We start from the raw sequence: 21717 nt of genomic DNA on the forward strand, positions 1-21717 counted from the left end.
TCTTTGACTTCATAACAGTTTGTCAAGCTGAGAGACATTAATATGCATTTGAGAAATAAGGGTTGAGTGAAAACAGTTGCAGATGTAAAGGACATGTAAGTCTTTACCTGTGGGTGCCATGTCCTGCAGGGCCTGCACCATGTGTGCCAGACTGGAGGGGCTACAGCATAGCAGTTTGGGCAGGAAGTAGTCCAGGATGTACGTTGTTTGGTCCAGCCTGGATCGGCACAACACATGCAGCAGAGGAGTTACCCACGTCTGGTGCCAGCGCTCCATCCAAGCCTCCGCCTCTCCCGCTGCTGCACCAGCCTCACTCGCCAGCTGTGCCTTGTGGCTGACAAACAGCCTTTCCAGTAGGTCGCTGGCATACGGAGCTAAGGTCTGGTCACCCATCAAACCCAGGAGACATGAAGGCAATTGGGGCTGGATGTTAAGCAGATACCCTGCCCCATAGAGCTCCACCAGGCAGCCTAAGGAGCCAAACTTCCCCCTCATATGCCACTCAAGCCCTAGTAGGTTATGAGTCAGGTCGGTGATGTACGGATCCTCGGTGGGGTCAGAAACAGACGGGCTGGTGTGCTGATGGATGAGGAGGTGGTTGCGGAACAAGGACCGGGTTTGGTGGCGGACACCATCCAGCGGATGCTCCCAGTGGGAGTAGATGTGCTCCAGCAGGTGTCGCTGTAGGTCAGAGCCGCCACTCAGGGACTGCTGGAGGCTGGGAGGACACAACTGTGTCTGCCCCTGCAGGCAATCCAGGGCAGCCCCACTCCACAGAGTCAGGACCCGAGCCACCACCATGGCTGTACTCGACTCCTTTATACTATTGAAAGGAAAAAAACAAAAGCAAAACTTAAAATAAAAGTTGTAAACTGCATCCCAGCACATTTCATCAGAATCTGGAAAAATATTCAGAATAGAAATTGGGTATCAGAGCAGAGCTACCTAACATCTAGATCCAGCAGTGTGTTTGGGACCAGCAGCAGCAGCTGTTCCCACTGTGGTCCTGGTAGGGCAGCCTTCCAGCTCAGCATAGCAAGGGCACCGTGACACAGATACAGAGAGACACCCGGTGGGCGTCCACTGCTGCACAGACCCTCACACCTCTGCTTGAGCCACTGAGGAGCCGAATCCAAATCCTGCACAGAGCTGCGCAGCAAACTGCACACCTAGACACAGCATAAAAGATCCCCTTTATAGCCAGAATCTATGATTTCATTATTTAATGCAGTTCACAAACATAAATAGACATTTTATTTTACTATAATTGCAATCTAAGTAAGTAAGTAGTTTATTTATTAAGCGCTTTACATAGACAGACAGTCACAAAGCGCTGTACACAAAGATTAAAATAAACAGAACGTTAAGTAACAAAACAGACAATATACACAATATAAAAGGTTCAATGTAAATAAAATTATTTGAAGAAAAAAAAAACTAAAAAGCATTGATCAACAGAAAGCTTGTTTAAACAGTGAAGTTTTTAACCGCTTTTTAAAGGATTCCACAGAGTCAACCAAACGGAGCTGTGGTGGTAAACTGTTCCACAGCCTTGGTGCCACAGACTGAAAGGCTCTGTCCCCTCTCATCTTCAAACTCTGTGAGCGGAGACAGCGAGCAGCAGTGTTTTTTGTAAGAAGCTTGGATAAATAATCTGGGGCCTGGCCGTTTAGTGCTCTGTATGTTAAAACAAGAGTTTTAAAACGAATTCTAAAATCAACTGGGTAAAGAATATAAAACAGAAGTAATGGGAGCACGCTTGCTAGAACGAGATAGTAGTCTGACTAATGCATTTTGTATAGATTGGAGGTGAGAAAGGGATGATTTGTCCAAGCTGGTAAACAGGACATTACAAGAATCTAAACGCGATGACATAAATGCATGAACAATTTTTCCTTAAATGAAAGAAACAGGAACGAGACAAAGATTTTACTGCGAGTCAAGGCCCAGAGAAGAATCAAATATTACTGGCAAGATATCGAATATTTGACTTAGCAGGAGGACAGTAAGAAGCAAGAACCTGACTGATTTTGGCACTTCCTTACAGAAGGAAAAACAACAACAACAACAACACAGAAATAACTCATTAATGTCAATGAAAAAAACCTTATAAATAATTTGACAGTATGAGACCCAGTATTGAGGGACTACAGCAGCTCAATATAATTTGTACCCGAAAAAGGTACTTCTTAAGTTTAGATTTGTATATGAAGAAACACTACAATTGTAATTGATTAGTGTTATATGGTTCACTCACCACTGATGCAACATTGTCTCCAGAGCCCATAACAGACCTGATCAATAACACCACAGCCATGCCAGCTGTGCTCTGGACAGACTGGATGAACTCCTCTAAAGACAGGAAGAGGAACAGAGTAGAGACAAATCAATGAAAAAAAACGTATTCCATGTTTATAAATCAATTAAGCTTTACCTGCATAGCTACAGTGTGTGTGTGTGTGTGTGTGTGTGTGTGTGTGTGTGTGGTGTTGTGATAACTTTGTTCAGAAGAACAGAGGCTGCTTGAGCTAAATGTTAGAATCCTACGATGGTTTTTTTGCACATGTGGCCCTGAATACACACAAACATCAACAGCGTCACTTTCTCTCATTGTTCTGAATTCCACTACAAACACCCTCTCTATGTTAGTCCTTGCTGTGACTGAAATCAAGAAAAAAAAAACGTACTATTAAAGGTTCGCTTCAGCCTGTTTGCATCACAACTGAACTTGTTTCACGGATTGTTGGAAACAGTATTTGATTAGTTCATCAACTTGCCCAAAGTACTTTTCTGAGCCTGGATCCTGAGTTATACCAAATCCTGATAATATCACAGGTAACAGTTGCCACATTCAGGGTGGGAGAGGGGACAGGGTCACATGGACACCATAGGGTGTGTGGTCAAAGCTAGAAGGTAGAACTGGGATCTGTATCCTCCCTCCCACTGAAATCTACACCTGTGACACAAAATTAACACCTAAAATCTAAGTGAAAAACTCTTGGATTCAGTGACTGATGAGGACAGCTGCCTGTTTTGCAGTGAGACGACGGTGGATCTGCATGTTTGCTTCCAGCTGTTTGTTCTCTGCTCGTCTTGTTAATTCCTAACTTTCTTACCATCAGCGAGGATGTGTATGTAGCAGCCCAAGAGGTCACCCAGTGTGTCCTGCAGCCTGCAGCAGTCCTGTTGGGCCTGTAAAGCCACGCTGATCGTGTCCTGAGACCTCTGGACGACCAGCATGGAGGTCTTCACTGCAGCTAGACAGGACTGCATCAGCTGAGCCTGGGCAATGTGGCGGCCTACAAGACCACTAGGAAAACAGCAGAGGGCGACAGAGGCACACAATTTGATACAATTACAAGGCTGGTAAGCTTTCCTCATGTATCAATGTTTACACAGAGGATATAAACCTATAAAATATTGAAATCAATGAGCACCAGCTGGAGTCCAATCAATGAAAGAGACTGGAAGTGTGATTTGAGGGATAAGAGCATGCCTCCATACCTGTTTTGATGAAGGTATTCACTCAGCGCCTTGTGAAGGAACTGCAAAACTACACAAGAGAAGAGGACTCAACGGGATGAGATCGAGACATTAGCTTTCCTCAAAAATACATGAACTTAAAGCAGGTTAAAATAAGGTGGATACTAACCTTCCGGTAATAGTTTGTTAATGCAGCTCTCACCTGTAGATGTACAATTTTCCTGTGATTGGTACTTATTTATAGCACATGAACTGTTTGATATTAGCAGTGATCACACAAAGAGCAAAAGTAACCACTAACCGAGAGGGAAGCCATCCAGACAGGCAGTGATGGAGTCGACGATGTGGGGATACCGGTCTGAAGACGTGCTGGAAAGACAATCAGACAAGCAGCCAGCCAAGCAGCTCACAGTCTGCTCCTGAAGCCAAGCTGGTACTGAACCCAAGGCACTGAGAAGTGCAACACAGACAATTATTTATTTATCTGAGAGCCTCAGAATTGACGAAGAACAAACAGACACATAAGAGAAAAGATAAATCGGCTACTATGGCCTCTTTATATCTTCTCCCTTAAAACCACAAATAAACAGCTGCTCAGGCTCAGCTTGTCCACAAATGAATATAGAAGAAAATTAAGCATATGTCTACCTTGCAATGGCTCTTCGGAGGGGGTTCTTGGACTGCAGGGAGGTGTAGACCACAGCTAGCGTGTGTAGACAAGAATCTAAAAGAACTCCGCCCATTTGCTCATCACCCAGTGCCTCCAGCTGGGACCCTGCCTGATGAAGTATGGAAAACAAACAAACATTAAAACCTGGAGAAGTGAAAACATTTATGATCTCATTTACAGTGGTATCTATCAAAGGGTGGGATGAATCAGGCAGCAAATGAACACAGTGTTGTTTGAGCTGAGGTCTTGGAAGCAGGAAACATGGTAGGTGTAAGTATCGGAGAGACTGACATTGGCTGTATCCCAATTCAGGGTCTGCAGCCTTAAAGGCCGCATTTTAAGGCCGATTACGTCACCGCGACGCGACAAAGGCTGTCCCAATTCGAAGGCTGCTAGAAATGCGGCCCTCAAATGCGTCCTTAATTTCCCTGAATTTTAGGGACGTGGCGGTGTAGACTTCGTGGCCCAACATATCCCAGAATGCATACCGCAGCGGTGGGTGTGGATAATTTTGCCGAAAAAAAAAACGCTCACTTTAAGTAAACTTTAAGTAAGTACTGAATATTATGTCACTTATTTATGTGCAAATGTTTAATAACGAAGAACATTAAAACATTACTGTTGGCCACATGTCGGCAAAGTTATGTGACATTAGTGACGTTTGTACAAACTTGGTTTTAAAGCCTTTACTTTAAAATATACGCTGTTCAATAGCTGACCTTAATCTTACAGAGAATGATCAAAGCTCATGTAGAAACAACCAAACAAATGAACAAAAGATTTTCTCCTTCATTTCTGTCAAACAAAGCTGTATGAAACGTTTCCAGCCGTTAGTATCATGGTTGCTAGGCAACCTGGGCAGCGCAACGGAGGCTAGACCGTCCGATTTCACAAGCCTCGCACTTCCGGCCTTAGCAGTCTTTGAGGATCGTTGAGGCTGCGTACTTTAAGGCTGCAGACCCTGAATTGGGATACAGCCATACGCTGATCTCACACGTCTGTTCCACTTTACCACTTACTAGACCTAAACGATCTGCAGCTAACATCTTGCTTGGACATCTTAGTCTTAGTTGCATTGAATGCTCAAGCAGAGTAGAAAAGCGCTATATAAGAACCAGTCCATTTATCACACTATTCATACCGTGCTATACCAGACAGACCTTTTTAACCAGCTGGATCTGCTGCACCGGCTCTGTCAGCTCCAAACAGGACTGCAGGGTTTGGGCAACCTGCCTGACTCCATCTTCTCCTCCATCAACTGAGAGGGATGCTGGGAAAAGGTCAAAATAAATATTTTAAGACATGCGTAACATCAAATGAAGGGTACACACAGTGACTGCTCTACCTGTTATGTATGATGGGACTTATTTACTGTTATAATAACTTTTTAGGAACAGTTATCTGTACTTTTACTCCCTTACCTAACAGCTTGTGCAGTTTCTCCTCATCCAGCGCCACAGCCTCCACTTTGGAAGTCTTCTTTTTCACTACCATGGCTCTGCCTCTGTGTGAGGAGCAAACATAAAAACATAATTTAGAAACAACCAAACAAAATAGGGGCTCATTTACTGCTTGAAATTCTTGCTGCTAGATGTTAGCCAACTATTGCTAGTTGCTCGAGACTGACTACACGTGCAAAATGAAAGGCAAGACAGATACAACAAACCCTCAAACAACAAAACAACAAACCGCGGCTTTACTAGAGCAGCTCTACACACCCGCAAAATTAAATGCAAAAAGCATTTAACTCTGTTCAGCATGTGCTTTACCCACTTGAGCCCTTCAGCTTCAGCTGGTAGCTGTGAATAGTGTCAAGTAGGACTAAAACCTCTTACTTCCGAAACGTTTTTTCAGAATAAAACACCCATTAAATATCGTGCCCAATAAAACAAACAAAATGAAGCTTATATGTGACCTTTAGCAATATTGTTGTTTTTATTTGAATGTAAAAATCAAAATTTTGACTTTCAGACTCTTAATGTGTACTTTTATGTCAGCAAACCTTTACTTTGACACCAAACCTTTTCAGCTTTCTATGGTGTTGCCGCAAACCTGACGCTCATGGGGCCATGCCGCACATAGTAGACGTCACTTCCGATAAATGTCTGAGCCCGCCCTCAGAAACCGAGCTACCCGAGAAGTGGCGCTCGGGATTTTTATTGGTGGATGACACACGTCAATCAAAGGCAGCCGTACCTTTCCGGCGCGGCTGAGCAACTCCTACCTAGTTTTTGATTGGACGTTTTTGATGAAGCCACACCTTTAAAAAAAAAAAACGCCAGCCCTTCGCCAACTTTGCCCGAGAAGCGCAATGAAAACCTCTGGGAAAGACAGAAATTCATCGTTTTAAGCCATGAATTAGCATTTCCTTCGCAGGAATAACAGCAGATAAAGAAGCGCTGGACTCGACATGACGTGAAGCTCCTCGTAAAGTGTCTTTACATTAATATTATTAAGGGTAAGTCGATGAAAATGGATGGTTTTAATTATTAGGAAATGAATTATGTATTTTAATAACGGTTTAGCAGCAATGTGCATTAACAGTCATGTCAAATTGATAATAACTTAAATAGACTAATGAATTTTGTTTATCAGCACTAATAAAACCAATTTTTGTAGGGAAATGAAGAAATGCTATTTATGTATTTAATTGATAGCTGTTTTATTTAAAAAAAGATTATAAGTTTAACTTTTAATATTTGAAAGTCACCCCGCATTAACGTACTCACAAACCAAATGTTTAAAATATCCCTTTGTCACGTCATAGAAAGTGTGCTACCACAGACATTGTTGCACCTCATCACCTCAGTTTTCTTGACTGCTACAAACTGTTTTTAGTCTCTTCAGAAATACTTGGGAAAGTAGATGGACTGTTAGTCGGGGGAACTGGGCAAGTCACAGCGGTCTTTACTCAGTCACAGGATGAGCTTTCTGACAAATCAAACAGCTACTCTGTGAGAAAACATGCTGTTCGGCTTTGGGTTTTGGGGTTCATGTGCTCAAAGTAACAGTATGTTTTTATTTCTCATCTCTAAAAGTTTTTTAAAAACCTTGTGCAACAACTACTGTATGTAATAATTGTTTATTGTTTGATAATAGTAATAATTGTTTGGTAAAATAACACAAACCTGAAACTAAACTCAGAACTGTTGAGGCTCAATTTGGGGCTCAACTTGGTTTGATGAGAGTATACAGGATGAACCCTTTTTTTTTAAAGTATTATATTGTAATAATTTACAAAATCTTTTTTTATTATATTTTCAAACGAAGGAAGAAAATAGGAAAGAAATTCCTAGTCCAAGACAGAAATTAGGAATGTTTAAAAGAAGAAGGTTAGAGCTCAGACAGCTGTAGTGAAAGGTGTGAGGTGCAACAAACTAGCACATGATGCTGACATCTAAGGGATGGCATAAGGGTATCAGTTTGGTTAGTCAGATACGGGTGGTGTTAATAAGTAAACATGGTCATTTATTTGACTTTGGTTTTTAATAAGAGAAAAATACCTCAATATTCAAATAGGTTAGTGTTCGTGATAATATTGGACGTATTTGAACTCTATTTGAATAATGTAACTGTCTGCAGCTCTGCTTTAAATTAGCATGACATATATTCCCTGGTGACTTTGATCAGCTAATCAAATGGCAGTAAATTGGTATATTTAGGCATGTAGACATGGTCAAGATAGCCTGCTGAAGTTCAATGGTGATTCAAATGAGGCATGAGCTCATGTCAAAGGTCAGAGGAAAAGACCAGACTGCTCTGAGCTGATATTAGGGCAACAGTAACTCTAATAACCGCTTGTTACAACCAGGGTATGCAGAAGAGCATCTCCGAATCCACAACACATCCAGCCTTGAATGTTACAGCAGTGGAAGACTACACAGGGTGCCACTAGTATCAGATTATCAGACAGGAAACAGAGGCTGTAATGAAACTGGATCACCAGAACTTAATAGAAACTTAATAGAAAGAAAAAAAAACATTGTCTGGTCTGAAAACGTTTGGGGATTTTCTTACCGATTATTGAGCATCCATCAACACATTGTCTGGTCTGATTTGTTTCAATTTCCACTGCAGCAGGGTTAGAATTTGTTATAACAAGCATGAAAACTTGGATCCACCCTGCCTTGTAGCAACTGTTCATGCTGGTGCTGGTGGTGTATTGGTGTGGAGGACATTTTCTTGGCTCACTTTGGCCCCTTAGTACTCATTGAGTATATTTTAAATGGTATATAACATTATTGCTGACCACAGTGTGCATATCTCCTGATGGTTACTTCCAGCAGGATAGCGCACCAATGTCACGAATCATAAATCATCTCTAACTGAGAAGTGAGGTAGCTCACTGCACTGATATAGTGTCCACAGTCAAGAGAGCTCCTTTAGGAAGAGGTGGAAAGAACAGGAGGTTGACATCATAGATGTGCAACCAACAAATCTGCAGCAGCTGTGTAATGCTGGGGCTTGATTCAAACACTTTGTAGAATCTATGCAATAAAGAATAAGGCGGTTGTGATGGGAACAGGTGGTCCAAGCCAGCAAGCAAGCTGTAGATGTAAGTGACGTATCAGTGTATATACCTCTGAAACGTGTTACGCTCAGCTGATAAGTTTTTTAAACAGTCAAAAGATTTTATTCCATCAGAGTCAATTTGATGTCCTTTAAACCTTTATTTATGAAAACAGAATAACTTCATCAGCACACCACATCCAAATGAGTCCCGATTGTGTCTGTGTGTGCTGATTCTGACTTTGACCAACAGGAAGTCTGAGAGACAGATTGCAAAAGAAAACACTGGGAGCCGGGCTTTAGGGGTCATGTTTTCTTTAAGGTCATGTGTGCTCCAATATCGCAAATAATGACTAATATTCTAATAGGATGTAGTTTTTTTACCTTCAATATGTAACCAGCTGAAGGGTGGTGTTGTAGCTAAACAGAAACATTTTGAATATTACAACTGCTATAAAAACACCAAGTGTCAAATTCCAGCATATTTAATGAGATAGCAGCGGTTAAATGTGTGACACGTGAAATGTAAATTTAGAATACAAAGCATTTCTTAACGTTTATACCTTTGTCATATTAAACTCCATCCCCTCAGTCCCTCGTGCTGTTTTGTTTTGTGGAGTGAGACTCGTTTTATTCCTTTCCCCTCGTCAGTGTTTACCACAGCAAACAGGCAGCAGAAATAAGCCTGTGGAAACTACTTTATGGCCTTCCTCCACACATGCTTGTAGTGTCTTTGTGAGGAGGCCAGGCTGGTAATGAGAGGTTATTACTAGGAAGAGAGAAACCCAGGCTTTCTATCCAACATCACAGATGCTCTCTCTCTCTCTCTCTGCTGCCTGTTTTCCTACATTAGTCGTGGAAAATGTGATACAAGTGTCTTTTGGGGAGGGTGTCGAGGTGTTTTGGACTAATAGAGCTGTTTTCCTGTTTGTGAGTGATACGCCCACTGCCCACACTGGTCCAGCTGGGCTACACCCTGGAATATTTCAGGTGCTGCCCGGCTGGTGCCAACACATCTGGTCAACAACAAGCCTCCTGACCATTTTCTTTCATGGCTGTGTTTCTTAATCTGCTATTATGGAGATAATGTAAAAATGTTAAATGTCTGCACAAAAATGTTTTGCTTCACATACTGTACTGTATATACACTCTGTGTCTCGCTGCTTAGGGTATTTTTCAGAGGGATATGGCGGAGGGGGAGGAGGCGATGAGCCAAGAGGACTGGAAGGAGAAGTGTGTGGTCCTGGAAGCGCTGCTCATGAAGTTCAGAGTGCAGATCATCAAGATCCGAGAGCTCACAGCAGACAAGGTTGGCTTGAGTACATTCATCTTTGCGAGATAACCCCGGTCAAAGGAACAGGTGCAAAGCTATTTTGCAAGAAAAGCTATGCTGATGATTGACAGGCAGATACAGTTTGTTGTATCTGAAAGAGCAGAGACGTGACGGCAATACCGAATTACGGCAATGCTGAAAATGCTGTCATATGGAAATGATACGGTAAAATATCCCAGCTGGCCATCATCGGTCCAACAAACAGAGACTGGCTGTCTTTTAGCAGATGTGTGTATGCGGCACGCGATGGACATTTTCAGAGAAAACTCCCTTAACTGGGATTAATTTGGTTTTAAAGCTGAAGGATGAGCTCGTCAGTGAACGAATACTCCAAATATGATCACAGACTGTATTATGACAGATTACATTGTAGTGTTGAATTGTCCAGAAGGCAGACCAATGCAGTACCAAAATAAAGAGGAAGAAAAGGAAAGAATGGCCTGCATTTGTATAGCGCTTTTCTAGTCCCTAAGGACACCAAAGCGCTTCACACTACATTCAGTCATTCACCCATTCACACACTGGCGATGGCAAGCTACATTGTAGCCACAGCTGCCCTGGGGGCGCACTGACACTGCTGGACACAGGCGCCACCGGGCCCTTTGACCACCACCAGTAGGCAAACTTGCTGATCTCCTAACCTGGTATTCTCCCCCAAGATCCTTGAGGTATGCAGACCAAATGCTTTTGGTTGTCCCTAGGTCCAGACTAAAACACAGAGGAGACCAGACATTTGCCGTGACTGCCCCCAAACTGTGGAATACATTGCCTTTGCATATCAGGTCCTCCCCGACACTGGATACTTTTAAAATCCGTCTAAACACCCATTTTTATTCTCTGGCTTTTGATCCATCATTAGTTTGTTACCATTATTCTTTCTATGATTTTATTCTCTTCTAAAACACTATTCTATTTTTCTTTTATGTCCTCTGCTTTGTCCATTTTATTGTACAGTACTTTGGTCAACACTTGATGTTTTTAAACAAGTGCTATATAAATAAATTTAAACTTGAACTTAAACTTGAACTAGTTAGTTAGAAGTGTACAGCAGTAAATTGTGCAGTATTCATGTCCAGTTATTTACGACTCGATCCCGATTATCCACCAAAACCAGTTCTTTCAGAATCAGAGATTATGCAAACAAACTTATGTTCAAGGGCAACAGACAAAGGAAGTGGTGCTGCTTTGACACACTGTAACAAATGATCTCTGGGAAGGGGAAGAAGGTCCTCGCATGTATGGGAAGATGATGCGCATTCTCAAACTGAGTGGTGGTGTGTCTGGTGGGCACAGAACGGGCCGTCCCTCCCAGCTGGCCGACACTGGGCCGGCCCAAACTGCTCAGTGGCCTAGATCTGAAGCGGCTCTCCAGGGATGCTGATTAGAGCTCTAATGTAAACAGCAGTCTGACCACAGGGCTGCGCTACGAAGTGCATGATGGGATTGACCCAGCTCCAGTCAATTACAGACTCAAAGTAAGCTCAGCTGGACAGCAAAACAAACTCCCGGAGAGACTTGGAAGAGAGATTGGCTTCGGTGGGTTTTTGCAGCCCACGTAGCACATGTGAAAGTCTCTGCCGTGTATTTTTGGCTCTATCCGTCCTGTTTGACAGGTTTACGGCCTTTTTCCACTCAGCAGTAGAAAACACACTGTTAAACACACCATAACACACACTGTGTTTTTCTTCTTTGGTGTGTTTACTCAATCCTAGCTCTGCTCTTTGGAGGTTACATGCCGTGTAAAAATAAAATATAAGGTGAAATCAGGGAGATGAATCCGCCTGACAGAAATTTTGAAAAATTGAGGAAATTGTAGTAAAGTTAGAAATCATCCATCACTCAGTTTTATTAACTGCTTATCTAACTGAGGGTCACAGGAGGGCTGGAGCCTACCCACAGACAGGTCTGTGGTTTGTCAAAGGGGGTCAAAATGTTTTTTTAAGTTACCTCATGGATCAGTTTAATCAATCGGAAGCTTCCACTGACTTATTTTTTGCTACATAGCCACACGGAGGAATTTTACAGGGGATTTGTTAAGCTTTTTCTTATTTTTGTCATTTTTTTTGATCATTTATACTGTTACAACAGCATGTGCTCATGTTTGAATCATGTAAAGCTCCTCTAGTTGTCTCGTCCCCTTCAGCCTCAGTTCTGTTAGGAAGCCAGTTCTGAGAACAAAAGCAGACTTGGTCTTGATGGGGACGACAGAGGCAGCTGTAGTGTGTAATCTTGGTAGACATCAACAAAGCCTTTATCCTGCATTAAACTGTTGCTCAGCACCCTGTAATATTTGGTCAGTATGACTGCTCTAAATCTGATGAAGAATAGCAGTAATCCTTAAGTCTTGACTGCACACCAAAGATGACTGATGTCATTTCCCAAGGATCCAGAGTTCAGTCAGAGTTCAGCAGCATTTCTAGAAACACCAACACAAATAATGATATTGAGAAAAAAACCAAAAGCACATGTTAGTATTCAAGTAAAGCCAAATAAGTTAAATCTGAACAAACAAATATGATTCTGAATCATCCACATCCTTTAAAATTCCCAGTCTCATTCAGATCCCTTTTAATCACTTATTTTATTTGATAAAAAGTTTAAGCGCAGTCCAAATACTGTGTACGCGTACTGTGTAATATGTTCTGACTTTGCTCATGTGGCTTTGTTGTGTAATGACCGGTCAACATGTTTTCACTGACCTCGTAATGCTCTGAGCTCATCACGTTAACATCCAGACCCCTGCTGATGTGTTTTTCTCTGCTGTGGCTCCCACCGCCTCAGCCCGAGCTTGTTGTTTTTAAAGCCGTGTGGGGGCGGATGCACGTCACTGCAAAATCCCCCTAATATCGCTTCACAGAGGTAGACTCATAAACCAGTGAGGAGTGGGTTTAAAAGACTTAATTAGGAGCAGTGATTCATTCTACATTTCAGATTCCCAAATAACTGGTGCTAAAAAAACTGTTTACTGTTTCCGATGTATTGATGGCACTGCAGCATGTGCATAAAGGCAGATCGCAGGTTCTGGCATATAACCCTGAAAGAGGTAAAATGCTGGTAATACTGTAAGATCTAGAAAGTGCTGTTCCTGAAAAAGGTCCATCAAACTCTGAGAGCGGAGTCTCCATTTTAATCCCGCCGACCAACATCAGTGGATGTCCATGTGATATTTATGTGATATTTATGTTATGTTATAATTTAATTAGACTGGACCGCTCTGTCATCAGTAAAACATATGACCCTTTTATATTGTCCGTAATCACCATTTATCCAACTTCAGTGGGAATCATTAGACGGAGCCCGAATCCTAATTTTATATTTGACAGAAACTGAAAATAAAAATATGGAGAAACAGGTCAGATACAGTTTACTTATGGACCTGAAATATGTGTTAGAAGCTCTGTTCGACATCATTTAATAGTCATGTTTCAATGTGTGGACACTTTTTCATATGAAGTGCAGCCAGAATACAGTTACACTGTCTGCAGCCTGCTTTGTGGTTATACAACTGCAAGGTACAAAAAGAACTCCTGCTTAACTGGGATTTCAGTGTTTGTACAAAAGTAAACTTTTGCAAATGAATGTGCTTTGATACTTTATGGACAATGAGATAAAACCGAGTGTCAGTCAACCACTGCAACAGCAGCAGGATGGGAGGAGTCAGAGAGCAACAGTCTGTTACCCCGGTAACTGAACCAAAGTTTAACTTTGACGCTGAACTTTAGAAAAGAGAAACGGACAAAAATCTACAGCTGAATTAACAGTAACAAAGACGGGGAAAATGGCAATGGAGGAAACTACAAACACAGAACACCACATTCAGAGAAACCTTCAAAATAAAACAGGAAACACATGGAAACGAGACAACAGCGGGGTCAGTGGCTCGTGTTTATTACTGTATCGAAATGTTCACGCAGATCCAGCTGCAGAACATTCAGGCTTGAGTCAGAGCAGATGGTGTGCTGGAGGGCTCTGGGTCAGTGTAATATGACAGGTCGTCCGTATGAACACGCAAACAGAATGAAAATTTGTAGAGAAAGGGTTAAGGGGTCAGAATGACCATTTTTGGGCGAGGAATGCAGGAGTAATAGGAAAGGGATTCAAAACACAAAGGAAGAGGAAAACTAAGGATAATTACATCTGCAGTGGGTACAATATATGTCCATTTTTTATTTTTATATTTATTTTTCCTTTTTGTTATAGTTTTTATTATTGATCAACCATCAATATGTTGCAGTTTCTTGTGTTTGTTATTGTAGGTTTCCCCCCTCTTTTTTGCAGAATTACCTTGAAAGAGAATAACGAAGGTTTTAAATTTGTCGTTCCACAAAACTGGAGCATGAAATGAGTTGACGGCAGTCTGGGTAGACTTGGCAAATTACTGAAATCCTAGAAAGCCTGTATGAGGTGACTGAGAGGGAAAACGGGGGAGGAAGAAAAAAAATGAAGCCTTGTGTAAGGATTGAACTGCCCAGGGGAGGAAATACCCAGTTTAGTAAATGTGTGCGTGTGTGTGTGTGTGTGTGTGTGTGTGTGTGTGTGTGTGTGTGTGTGTGTGTGTGTGTGTGTGTGTGTGACACAGGAAGTGAGTGTGAAGCTGAAATGTTCAGTTATTCTGTGGGTGAACCTGTGTGCATGCAGGTCAAGTTAAATTCACATCTAAACTGTTTTCACTGAGACTTTGCGCAAAAGTGAAAACTGATTTTGTGTGTGTCTCCGTGTGTGTGTGTGTATGTGTGTGTGTACAGATATTTGGATTTGGGAGGCATGTTAGTTTTGGCCAGCGGGGTCTCTCAGCTGAAACAGTAGGCTACACATCTCCTTATGAAGACAAAGCGACCGTGTGTGTTACATTTTCTATATATCAGCCTTCTCCCTCCTTTTTTTAAAGTAATGCATTCATTCACTTCTTCTCTTGTGTCCATGTGCCTGTGTGTCTGTCTCAGGAGAGATTCTCAACCTCCCTATAGAGTTTTGGAAAAGAAAAAGACAGGATGCTAAATGTTAAAATGAAGTAGAGATAAAATCAAAACACACAGGAGGTGAAATTAGTGGTCAAAGTTAGGGAGGTGTGGCCACTTGACTGGCACATGCCCCAGCACAGATACCTTCACCCATTCAGACCTTGAAAATGGGCCTGTTGGCTGTTTGGAGCGTTTTAATTAAATTATCTGACAAGTTATTTGTGTGGTGCTGTAAGCACGGCCAGATCCGGAGTAACAAAGAGTATGTTTGCGTCAGACGTGTTAGGATATCAAAGATAATACATAAACACACACATACTACGTTGCCACAGTATATGGGTCCATATTCTGATTTGGTACAGGTTTCCTGCCAGATCCCCTTCCTGACACAGTCCTCCCATTTATCCAGGCTTGGATAGTCAGATAAATGTGTTATCCTCCAAACCAATGTTTCCATGGCCTTCTGCGATTGTCTTTGTGGATTCCCTTCTTCTCTTTTAATTACAGTCAAGACCATTGTTTGTTATTTCAGATGCTATTCTTCCTGTTAGTATTTGTGCATCTGCAGTCCCACATGGGATATCTGGTCACCCTAAACACATCCCCTCAAGATGTTTATGTTTAGATTTTGGTGTTTGACATTTTAATATTTTATCTATCTGTTACTTAACACTTATTTAAAGGTACAGCTGAGTATTTCCCAGGTGATGTTAAACAGCTTGAATCTCTCAAGCTCCAAGAATATTCACTGTTCACTTTGGTCTTCTTGTCCAGAAACGTATATTTTTGGTCCTTGTTGTGTTTGCAGACAAAGTGAGAACTCAGTGTTTTGCTGACTGCTTGAGGTTTCATTTCAAAAAATATTCAAAAATATCCTTTTTGCTGAAAGATTTCTTCGACCTTGACAAGATTTCCATTTCCAGAATCACTAAAAGCTGAAAGCACATCATTGCACAGCAGTGGTTTCTGCTATGGCTCTATAAAAAGGTCAGTGTTTGAGCGGGTGAATACTATCGACCCTCGCAAATGTTATCTGATAACTTTATTAAAAAGAAAACATCATTGTGGGGCCCAAAATGCTCATTTTAATGCCTCAAAATGCAGATTTGAGACACCAATCAGTGACGTGATATGAGAGAAAGTGTCTCAGTTTAAGCACCGCGCGCAAAGCTTTCCGCTCCTTCTTTGCTACACATAAACATCCGCTTGCAATTTTAGTCTCTGGCTGCCCAGTCACAGCCACATAGATGCCTACGGCTAACCATAACATTTTCAAACAGATGTTGCTTTTCCTCATGCGTGTCCGTCTCCACTTTGCACGTGCTGGGGTTCTGTTTTTTGGACAGCTATGATATGTGCCTGCCCCAGAGTGTGCCAAAGAAACTTAGATTGTAAGGGAAGCCCAACTGGCATTGCTATATTTTTTTAAATCATATATCTATTGTTACAGTGGTGGATCCTCATAGTAAATGTGGTCAAAGTTTCATATAATGAGGTCAAACTTTGTACAAGTAATTCCTGTGGCCCAAAAGCTGCATACTGCACACTCTAATAGGTCTGTTTCTGAGGCTTTTCCTGCTCTTCGGTTTGTTTGAGGTCACAGAGAGCTAAAGAACTAACATGGCCGTCTCACACACACACACAGCTCTGACTGGGAGCACAGAAGCCCCACCCACCTGATCAGAAGAAAATGGCTTGAAGTGAAGCAGAAGCTAAAACAGCTGATTTCAGACTTTGTGTGAACTGCCAGAACCATTCAAATAATAATTAAGATTATTCTGAACTGACTGTCATGAAATGAACAGTTCTAGATCGCCTATGAAATGTAAAATATATGTCCTTACTTAGTTGCTTGTACTTAATGTGTCAATAAAAGTCTTTGTCAGCGTTAGCCCCCGGTGCAAGTTAGCATACTGGGTGTACGTCTGTGGTGTTAAACCGTTTTAACTGTAAGGTAAGCACTGTGGGTCGCAGCCTACAGAAAGAGGCTTTGTGAGCTGGCTGTCTGGCCTGCGGATGGAGTGGTGGGGGAGGGATGGATGGATGGAGCGAGTTCAGGGGGAGGTTGGCCACAGGGCGTCAGTTGTGGAATTCCAGGAATGGAAGTTGAACTGGATTTCAGATTTTGCATTTGGACGGGGAGTCGACTGCAGAGGTGATAGACCTGAGGCTGAGGGAGAGCACAGAGATCACGTGTACGTGAGCGCCAGGGCCGGACGCGATGAAGCGGCAATAGCAGTGCTCGTATTGTGCCTGAATACAAAGAGAGTAGCAAGGCGTTACTCTTATGCCGTCCTAAGTGAGCTGTACAGGATGTGACACACACACGCCCAGGTTGGGTTCATCCTATATATAACATCATGAAGCAAACACACACTTACTCGAATGCTCTGATACACAGCAGTTAATGTGTTTAAGCCTTTGTATACACTGTTATGTCTGGTGTGTGCGTAAAAGTCCGTGTGCGTGTCGACTCCAGCTGTAGCCTACAGTATACATGGCCTGTAATTAACATGGCGTGTTCAGCCAGATGCTATATCTGTCATTGAGAGAGGCACATGTGGTCGGTCGTTTGTGGTACAGCCGAGGATCTATATAGGGAAGAGAAAGACTGCATTTGTGTGTGATATGCATTGACATTTATTCATGTCTGCTCTTCATCACAATGCGTTTTTTCCTGTAGTAAAAGTGATCCTTAAAAGTAATGCTTCTGAGGTTCACGGGAACAGCAGCAGTAGGTGAAGAAAAGTTTGCTGCATCTGTGTTATTGTTGGATTCATCACAGTTTGTCAGTTGCAAAAGCTCGACCTCAACTGTCCAAATACTGAGTTGAATACACCCACAGCCTTTTTCCAGATGTGGACACGCAGTGACATAATCCTATAAATTCTTCTTCCTAGAATCCGCTTCTGTGAAATGTTGTTCAAATGTCAGGTGGAACAGCGGTTGTGTAAAAGGCCTCGATTCCACTTTGGTCCAGAAAATGTTGCGCGGTGGAAACAGTGTGGGTGTCTGGCAGGGTGTGGCTTCCCGGCTTTGGCTTGAGATTGGTCCACTTCGTCTGGTCTCTACAAGTGAACAGAAGCAGGGGAAAACTGGAGCTCAGCCATGCCTGTCTCCAGGCTAAAAACAGATGTCGCTCTTCACTGCGGTTTCCATCAAGTTTGGATATGGCAGCTACTAATTTAAGTGCTAATTTGTTGATTTCTACGGAGTAACATAAGACAAGGAGCTATTCACAGCGCATAGCTGGCACCGTGATGTGACACGGCTGCAAATAGAATGATACTTTATTAGACTTTTAAAGGAAGAAATCATTTTTGATTAACATAAAAGCAACTGATACATTTTCCTCAAAAAATATAAAAATTGTAATAATTGTAAAACATATTTTTTTAAGCGATTGATGGAGACATCTAAGTCCTTCAAAAAAAAACTTACATTGCAATCCATACAGTATTAGAAGGATGTTCAGCACACATAGAAACCCCGTTCATTGTTCCTGTGAACAGATAAAATCGCCTCAACTTTACCCACAAAAAATGTTTTTTGCATGTTCCCACTGTGTCTGTGTGGGTTTTCTCCAGGTCCTCTAGTTTCCTCCCACAGTCGAAAGACATGGAGTTAGTGGGGTTGGTGATAATAAATTTCCCGTAGGTGTGAATGTGAGTGGGAGTGGTTGTCTCTCTGTGTTAGCCCTGTGACAGACTGGTGGCCTGTCCAGGGTGTACCCCACCTCCTGCCCTATGGTTGCCGTGCAACCTTAAATTCGATAAGCAGAAGTTAATGGATGGAAAGTGATGCCAGTCCATTCTCTTTGTTATTATTAATAAAAAAGGACCAGTGATGGACATATACTATACACCACATGTTAATTACAGATTAATTTTTTTAAATGCATTTTGTACATATGTGGACATGTCGAGGAATATTTTTGCCATGGTGGTTGCTACGCAGACAGTTTCCATCTACAGTCCTGCATATTTTCCTGCTCTAAGCTTCTGAGGTTGGAGAGAGTTTCCTCAGAAGACAGTGGTTGCTACGCTGCTTCCGGCACTCTGAGCTGAGGAATTTCAGAGGAATGTTGTTCATAAAGTCATCCCTCTGTCTCGCTGCTCATTCCCACAGGTTTTTTTAAATCTCATGTCTGTGTGTGTGTGTGCGTGTGTTTAATCCGTGTGACCTTTTGCTGTTGTTTTAGCACACTCCTGCTAGCTTCCACATGTACTGCTGTGATCTTAGCACACAAAGGGCTACTTGTAACATTGGCACCTCATCACCATTATGTAATGGTTAAAGGCGCTATATGCAGCACTTCTACAGCCATGAAAAGACTTCATAACAATGTTGTAAACAAATGAATCCATCCCTAGCCTCGCAGTTAACAAAAATTATAGGGAGGGAGTGTTATTTTATATTTTGTCTGTCATATGGAAAGGTTTCAGAGATTTTCAACAGAGAACTGTGTGATCTCGTGTGGCAGAAATCGATGCATTTTCCTCTCACCTGTATGCATTTGATAGACAAAAGTGATTGGCCCTTATCTTTGGGTAAAATAACGCCGTAAAGCAAAAGCACAAGTTCAGCATGTGGAAGATAAATAAACTAGCATTGGAGGTTACTTAAAATCTCAGTAGTTTGTGTTAAAAATGGCTGCAAATGAATGTGAATCTATGTGAACATAGCATTCCTTTGAATAACAGAAGCTGAATCGCATCTGCTCCTTTCTAGCGTGGCAGCGTTATCTTGAGTGGAGTTCTCGTTAGGCGTGCAAGACTTTCTTTGTCTTTATTTGGTGCTGTTGTGTTTGGCTTCAGGCTCGAGTGAAGTGGATATTTCATCTCCATGCATTTGCAAACATTTGCAGTCTGGATCACTGAAAGGAAACTGATTACTAATTTTAGATCAGACGGGGTTACTGTATGTTTATGTGGTCCTTGTGTGAAGATGTAACAAGACTAGTAAGATATTAGGATTTTTAAAATAAACTTTTGCTTTTCCAGATTCAACAACTGGAGACACAGGTGATCGATGCAGAGAAACGGGCGTTCACAGCTCAGCAGCAGGTGAGGACCAGAAACACAAGTTTGTTTGTCTTTCCTTTCGACTGCGATTATGTGAGTACATGTGTGATGATTCCAGGTGCAGTGGATGGAGGAGAAGCTCAAAGCAGCAGATGGTCAGTCTGGAGACTCAGAGGTGCGTCTGTTTCAGCGGTGCCAGGAGCTGCAGGCGTTAGTGCAGGAGAAGGAGGATGTAATCGCACAGCTGGAGCAGCAGCTGGAGGAGCAGGTAAGAAAAAGCACACGCATAAAGAATTTCAACAGATATGATGCCAGTGGAGTAATTCATAATCCCCTTTTTTTTAATTTAATACCACGTCTATCTCTATGAACACCATCTTTAACCTCCTTACTGTTCACTTATGTTTCCCCGCCCTTGTTCTCTGTTTCGCTTCGTCTCAATCTGCTCTTCTTATTCCAAAATATATTCACCCGGAGAGACAGACGGCTCATTTTTACTTCTTTCAACAGAAACAGCTCCGCCTTCAAGATGCCAAGACGGTGGAAGAGAAGGCAGCTAAGATCAAAGAGTGGGTGATGCTGAAGTTGTCAGAGGTAAAGCTGTGTGTACGTCAGCTGTAAAGGCTCCTAAAACACAGATAAGAAAGAGACGGAAATCTGGAAGATAAGTTAAAGTATTTAATGTGGTTGCTGGTTTGTCTGAGAACATGTTTGTGCTTCAGTTTGAGGTAGAGAATGCAGCATTAAGAGAAACCAACAAACAACAGGAGGCTCAGATTTTGGAGCTTCAAAAACAAATACAAGGTATAAGCTTTTGGAACTTTGTTGGAACATGTTAACCTGCAAGTTATACGCAGGTTAAAACTCCTAAATGCCTGCTACTACCAAATATAGATTTATCAATGCTAATACATTGTAAGCACACGCTGCAGTATGTGCATGACTGTTTGCTGCTTTTGCAGCCTTTGAGCAGAAGTGCAAGGGTGGAGCTGGAGCCCTGTGTAGGCCAGGTGAAGCCCAGCGTCTTAGCAGCCTGACGTTCGGCTGCTTTCAGGTGAGAGGGAAGAACCCGCAGGTCCTGACTGGACCAGCGCCGTCCCAGAAGACCCTGAGCACGCAGGGGGAGACAGATGCCAGGGACAAAACGGGTAAGTCCCCACACAGTCACGCAGCTATGGATAATGAAAACAGCATCTGTGAGTGGTTAGATGGGACTCTGTGGCAGAGCTGGACACAGGATGGTAACTATCTGAGTGAGGTCATAGTCATGCTGTATTAAGGAAAGTATTTGCCACTGGAGTATTTTATGGGCTATTTGGAGACTTTTAATAATATCAATAATGTGTGATAGTTATATAACATAATAACATCACTGATTGTTAGAGTAAGAATGTGAAGAAACAATATAGTTATACTGTGAGATACTAAGGTTCTTCAGTCATAATTGTGCAGATCTATTTAATGTGGTACTGGAATTGTATTAACATTGTTTGCCAAACTGGTTTTAGTGTGTTAGAAAGCCAACACTCACTAATTAGCTATAAACACACAGCATAGCAGAGACTGATGAGAACAAGAATTGGTTTTCCTAGTGTTTGGTCATAAACCAAGTATTCTAAATCAGCGGTCTCCAACCTTTTTTGCACCACGGACCGGTTTATGCCCGACAATATTTTCACGGACCGGCCTTTAAGGTGTTGCGGATAAATACAACAAAATAAAACTAGTACTGGTACC

General features: G+C 42.1%; 3 protein-coding genes across 6 annotated transcripts in view; 1 reads left to right on the forward strand and 2 right to left on the reverse strand.

The window, feature by feature from the left end:
• thada (THADA armadillo repeat containing) overlaps nt 1–6057 on the reverse strand; it is a 122491-nt gene extending 116434 nt beyond the window's left edge. For 2 of the 4 annotated variants that reach the window (XR_014877744.1, XM_085183497.1), the window contains exons 1-11: nt 5927–6057; nt 5575–5657; nt 5314–5423; nt 4132–4262; nt 3785–3933; nt 3653–3685; nt 3505–3553; nt 3117–3310; nt 2258–2352; nt 946–1169; nt 108–823 (exon numbers count right to left, since the gene is read on the reverse strand). Coding sequence is in view for 3 of the 4 variants with exons in the window: in XM_085183497.1 (XP_085039623.1) it covers nt 108–823; nt 946–1169; nt 2258–2352; nt 3117–3310; nt 3505–3553; nt 3653–3685; nt 3785–3933; nt 4132–4262; nt 5314–5423; nt 5575–5647 (1774 nt within the window). In the remaining variant the exon portion in view is untranslated. The other 2 variants (XM_085183498.1, XM_085183499.1) reach the window with 2 other exon arrangements.
• The window catches only part of ttc7a (tetratricopeptide repeat domain 7A), a 201483-nt gene that overhangs the window by 14481 nt on the left and 165285 nt on the right, over nt 1–21717 (reverse strand). The gene's annotated exons all lie outside the window — the stretch shown is intronic.
• plekhh2 (pleckstrin homology domain containing, family H (with MyTH4 domain) member 2) overlaps nt 6409–21717 on the forward strand; it is a 38465-nt gene continuing 23156 nt past the window's right edge. Inside the window, exons 1-7 of the mRNA XM_085183500.1 lie at nt 6409–6611; nt 9831–9971; nt 19960–20022; nt 20099–20248; nt 20491–20574; nt 20703–20784; nt 20943–21128. Of these exons, the coding sequence (XP_085039626.1) occupies nt 9849–9971; nt 19960–20022; nt 20099–20248; nt 20491–20574; nt 20703–20784; nt 20943–21128 (688 nt within the window). The 5' untranslated portion in view covers nt 6409–6611; nt 9831–9848. The remainder of the gene's footprint in view (nt 6612–9830; nt 9972–19959; nt 20023–20098; nt 20249–20490; nt 20575–20702; nt 20785–20942; nt 21129–21717) is intronic.

Source organism: Neolamprologus multifasciatus, chromosome 13, assembly GCF_963576455.1.
Source record: "Neolamprologus multifasciatus chromosome 13, fNeoMul1.2, whole genome shotgun sequence".
Taxonomy (NCBI): Eukaryota; Metazoa; Chordata; class Actinopteri; order Cichliformes; family Cichlidae; genus Neolamprologus; species Neolamprologus multifasciatus.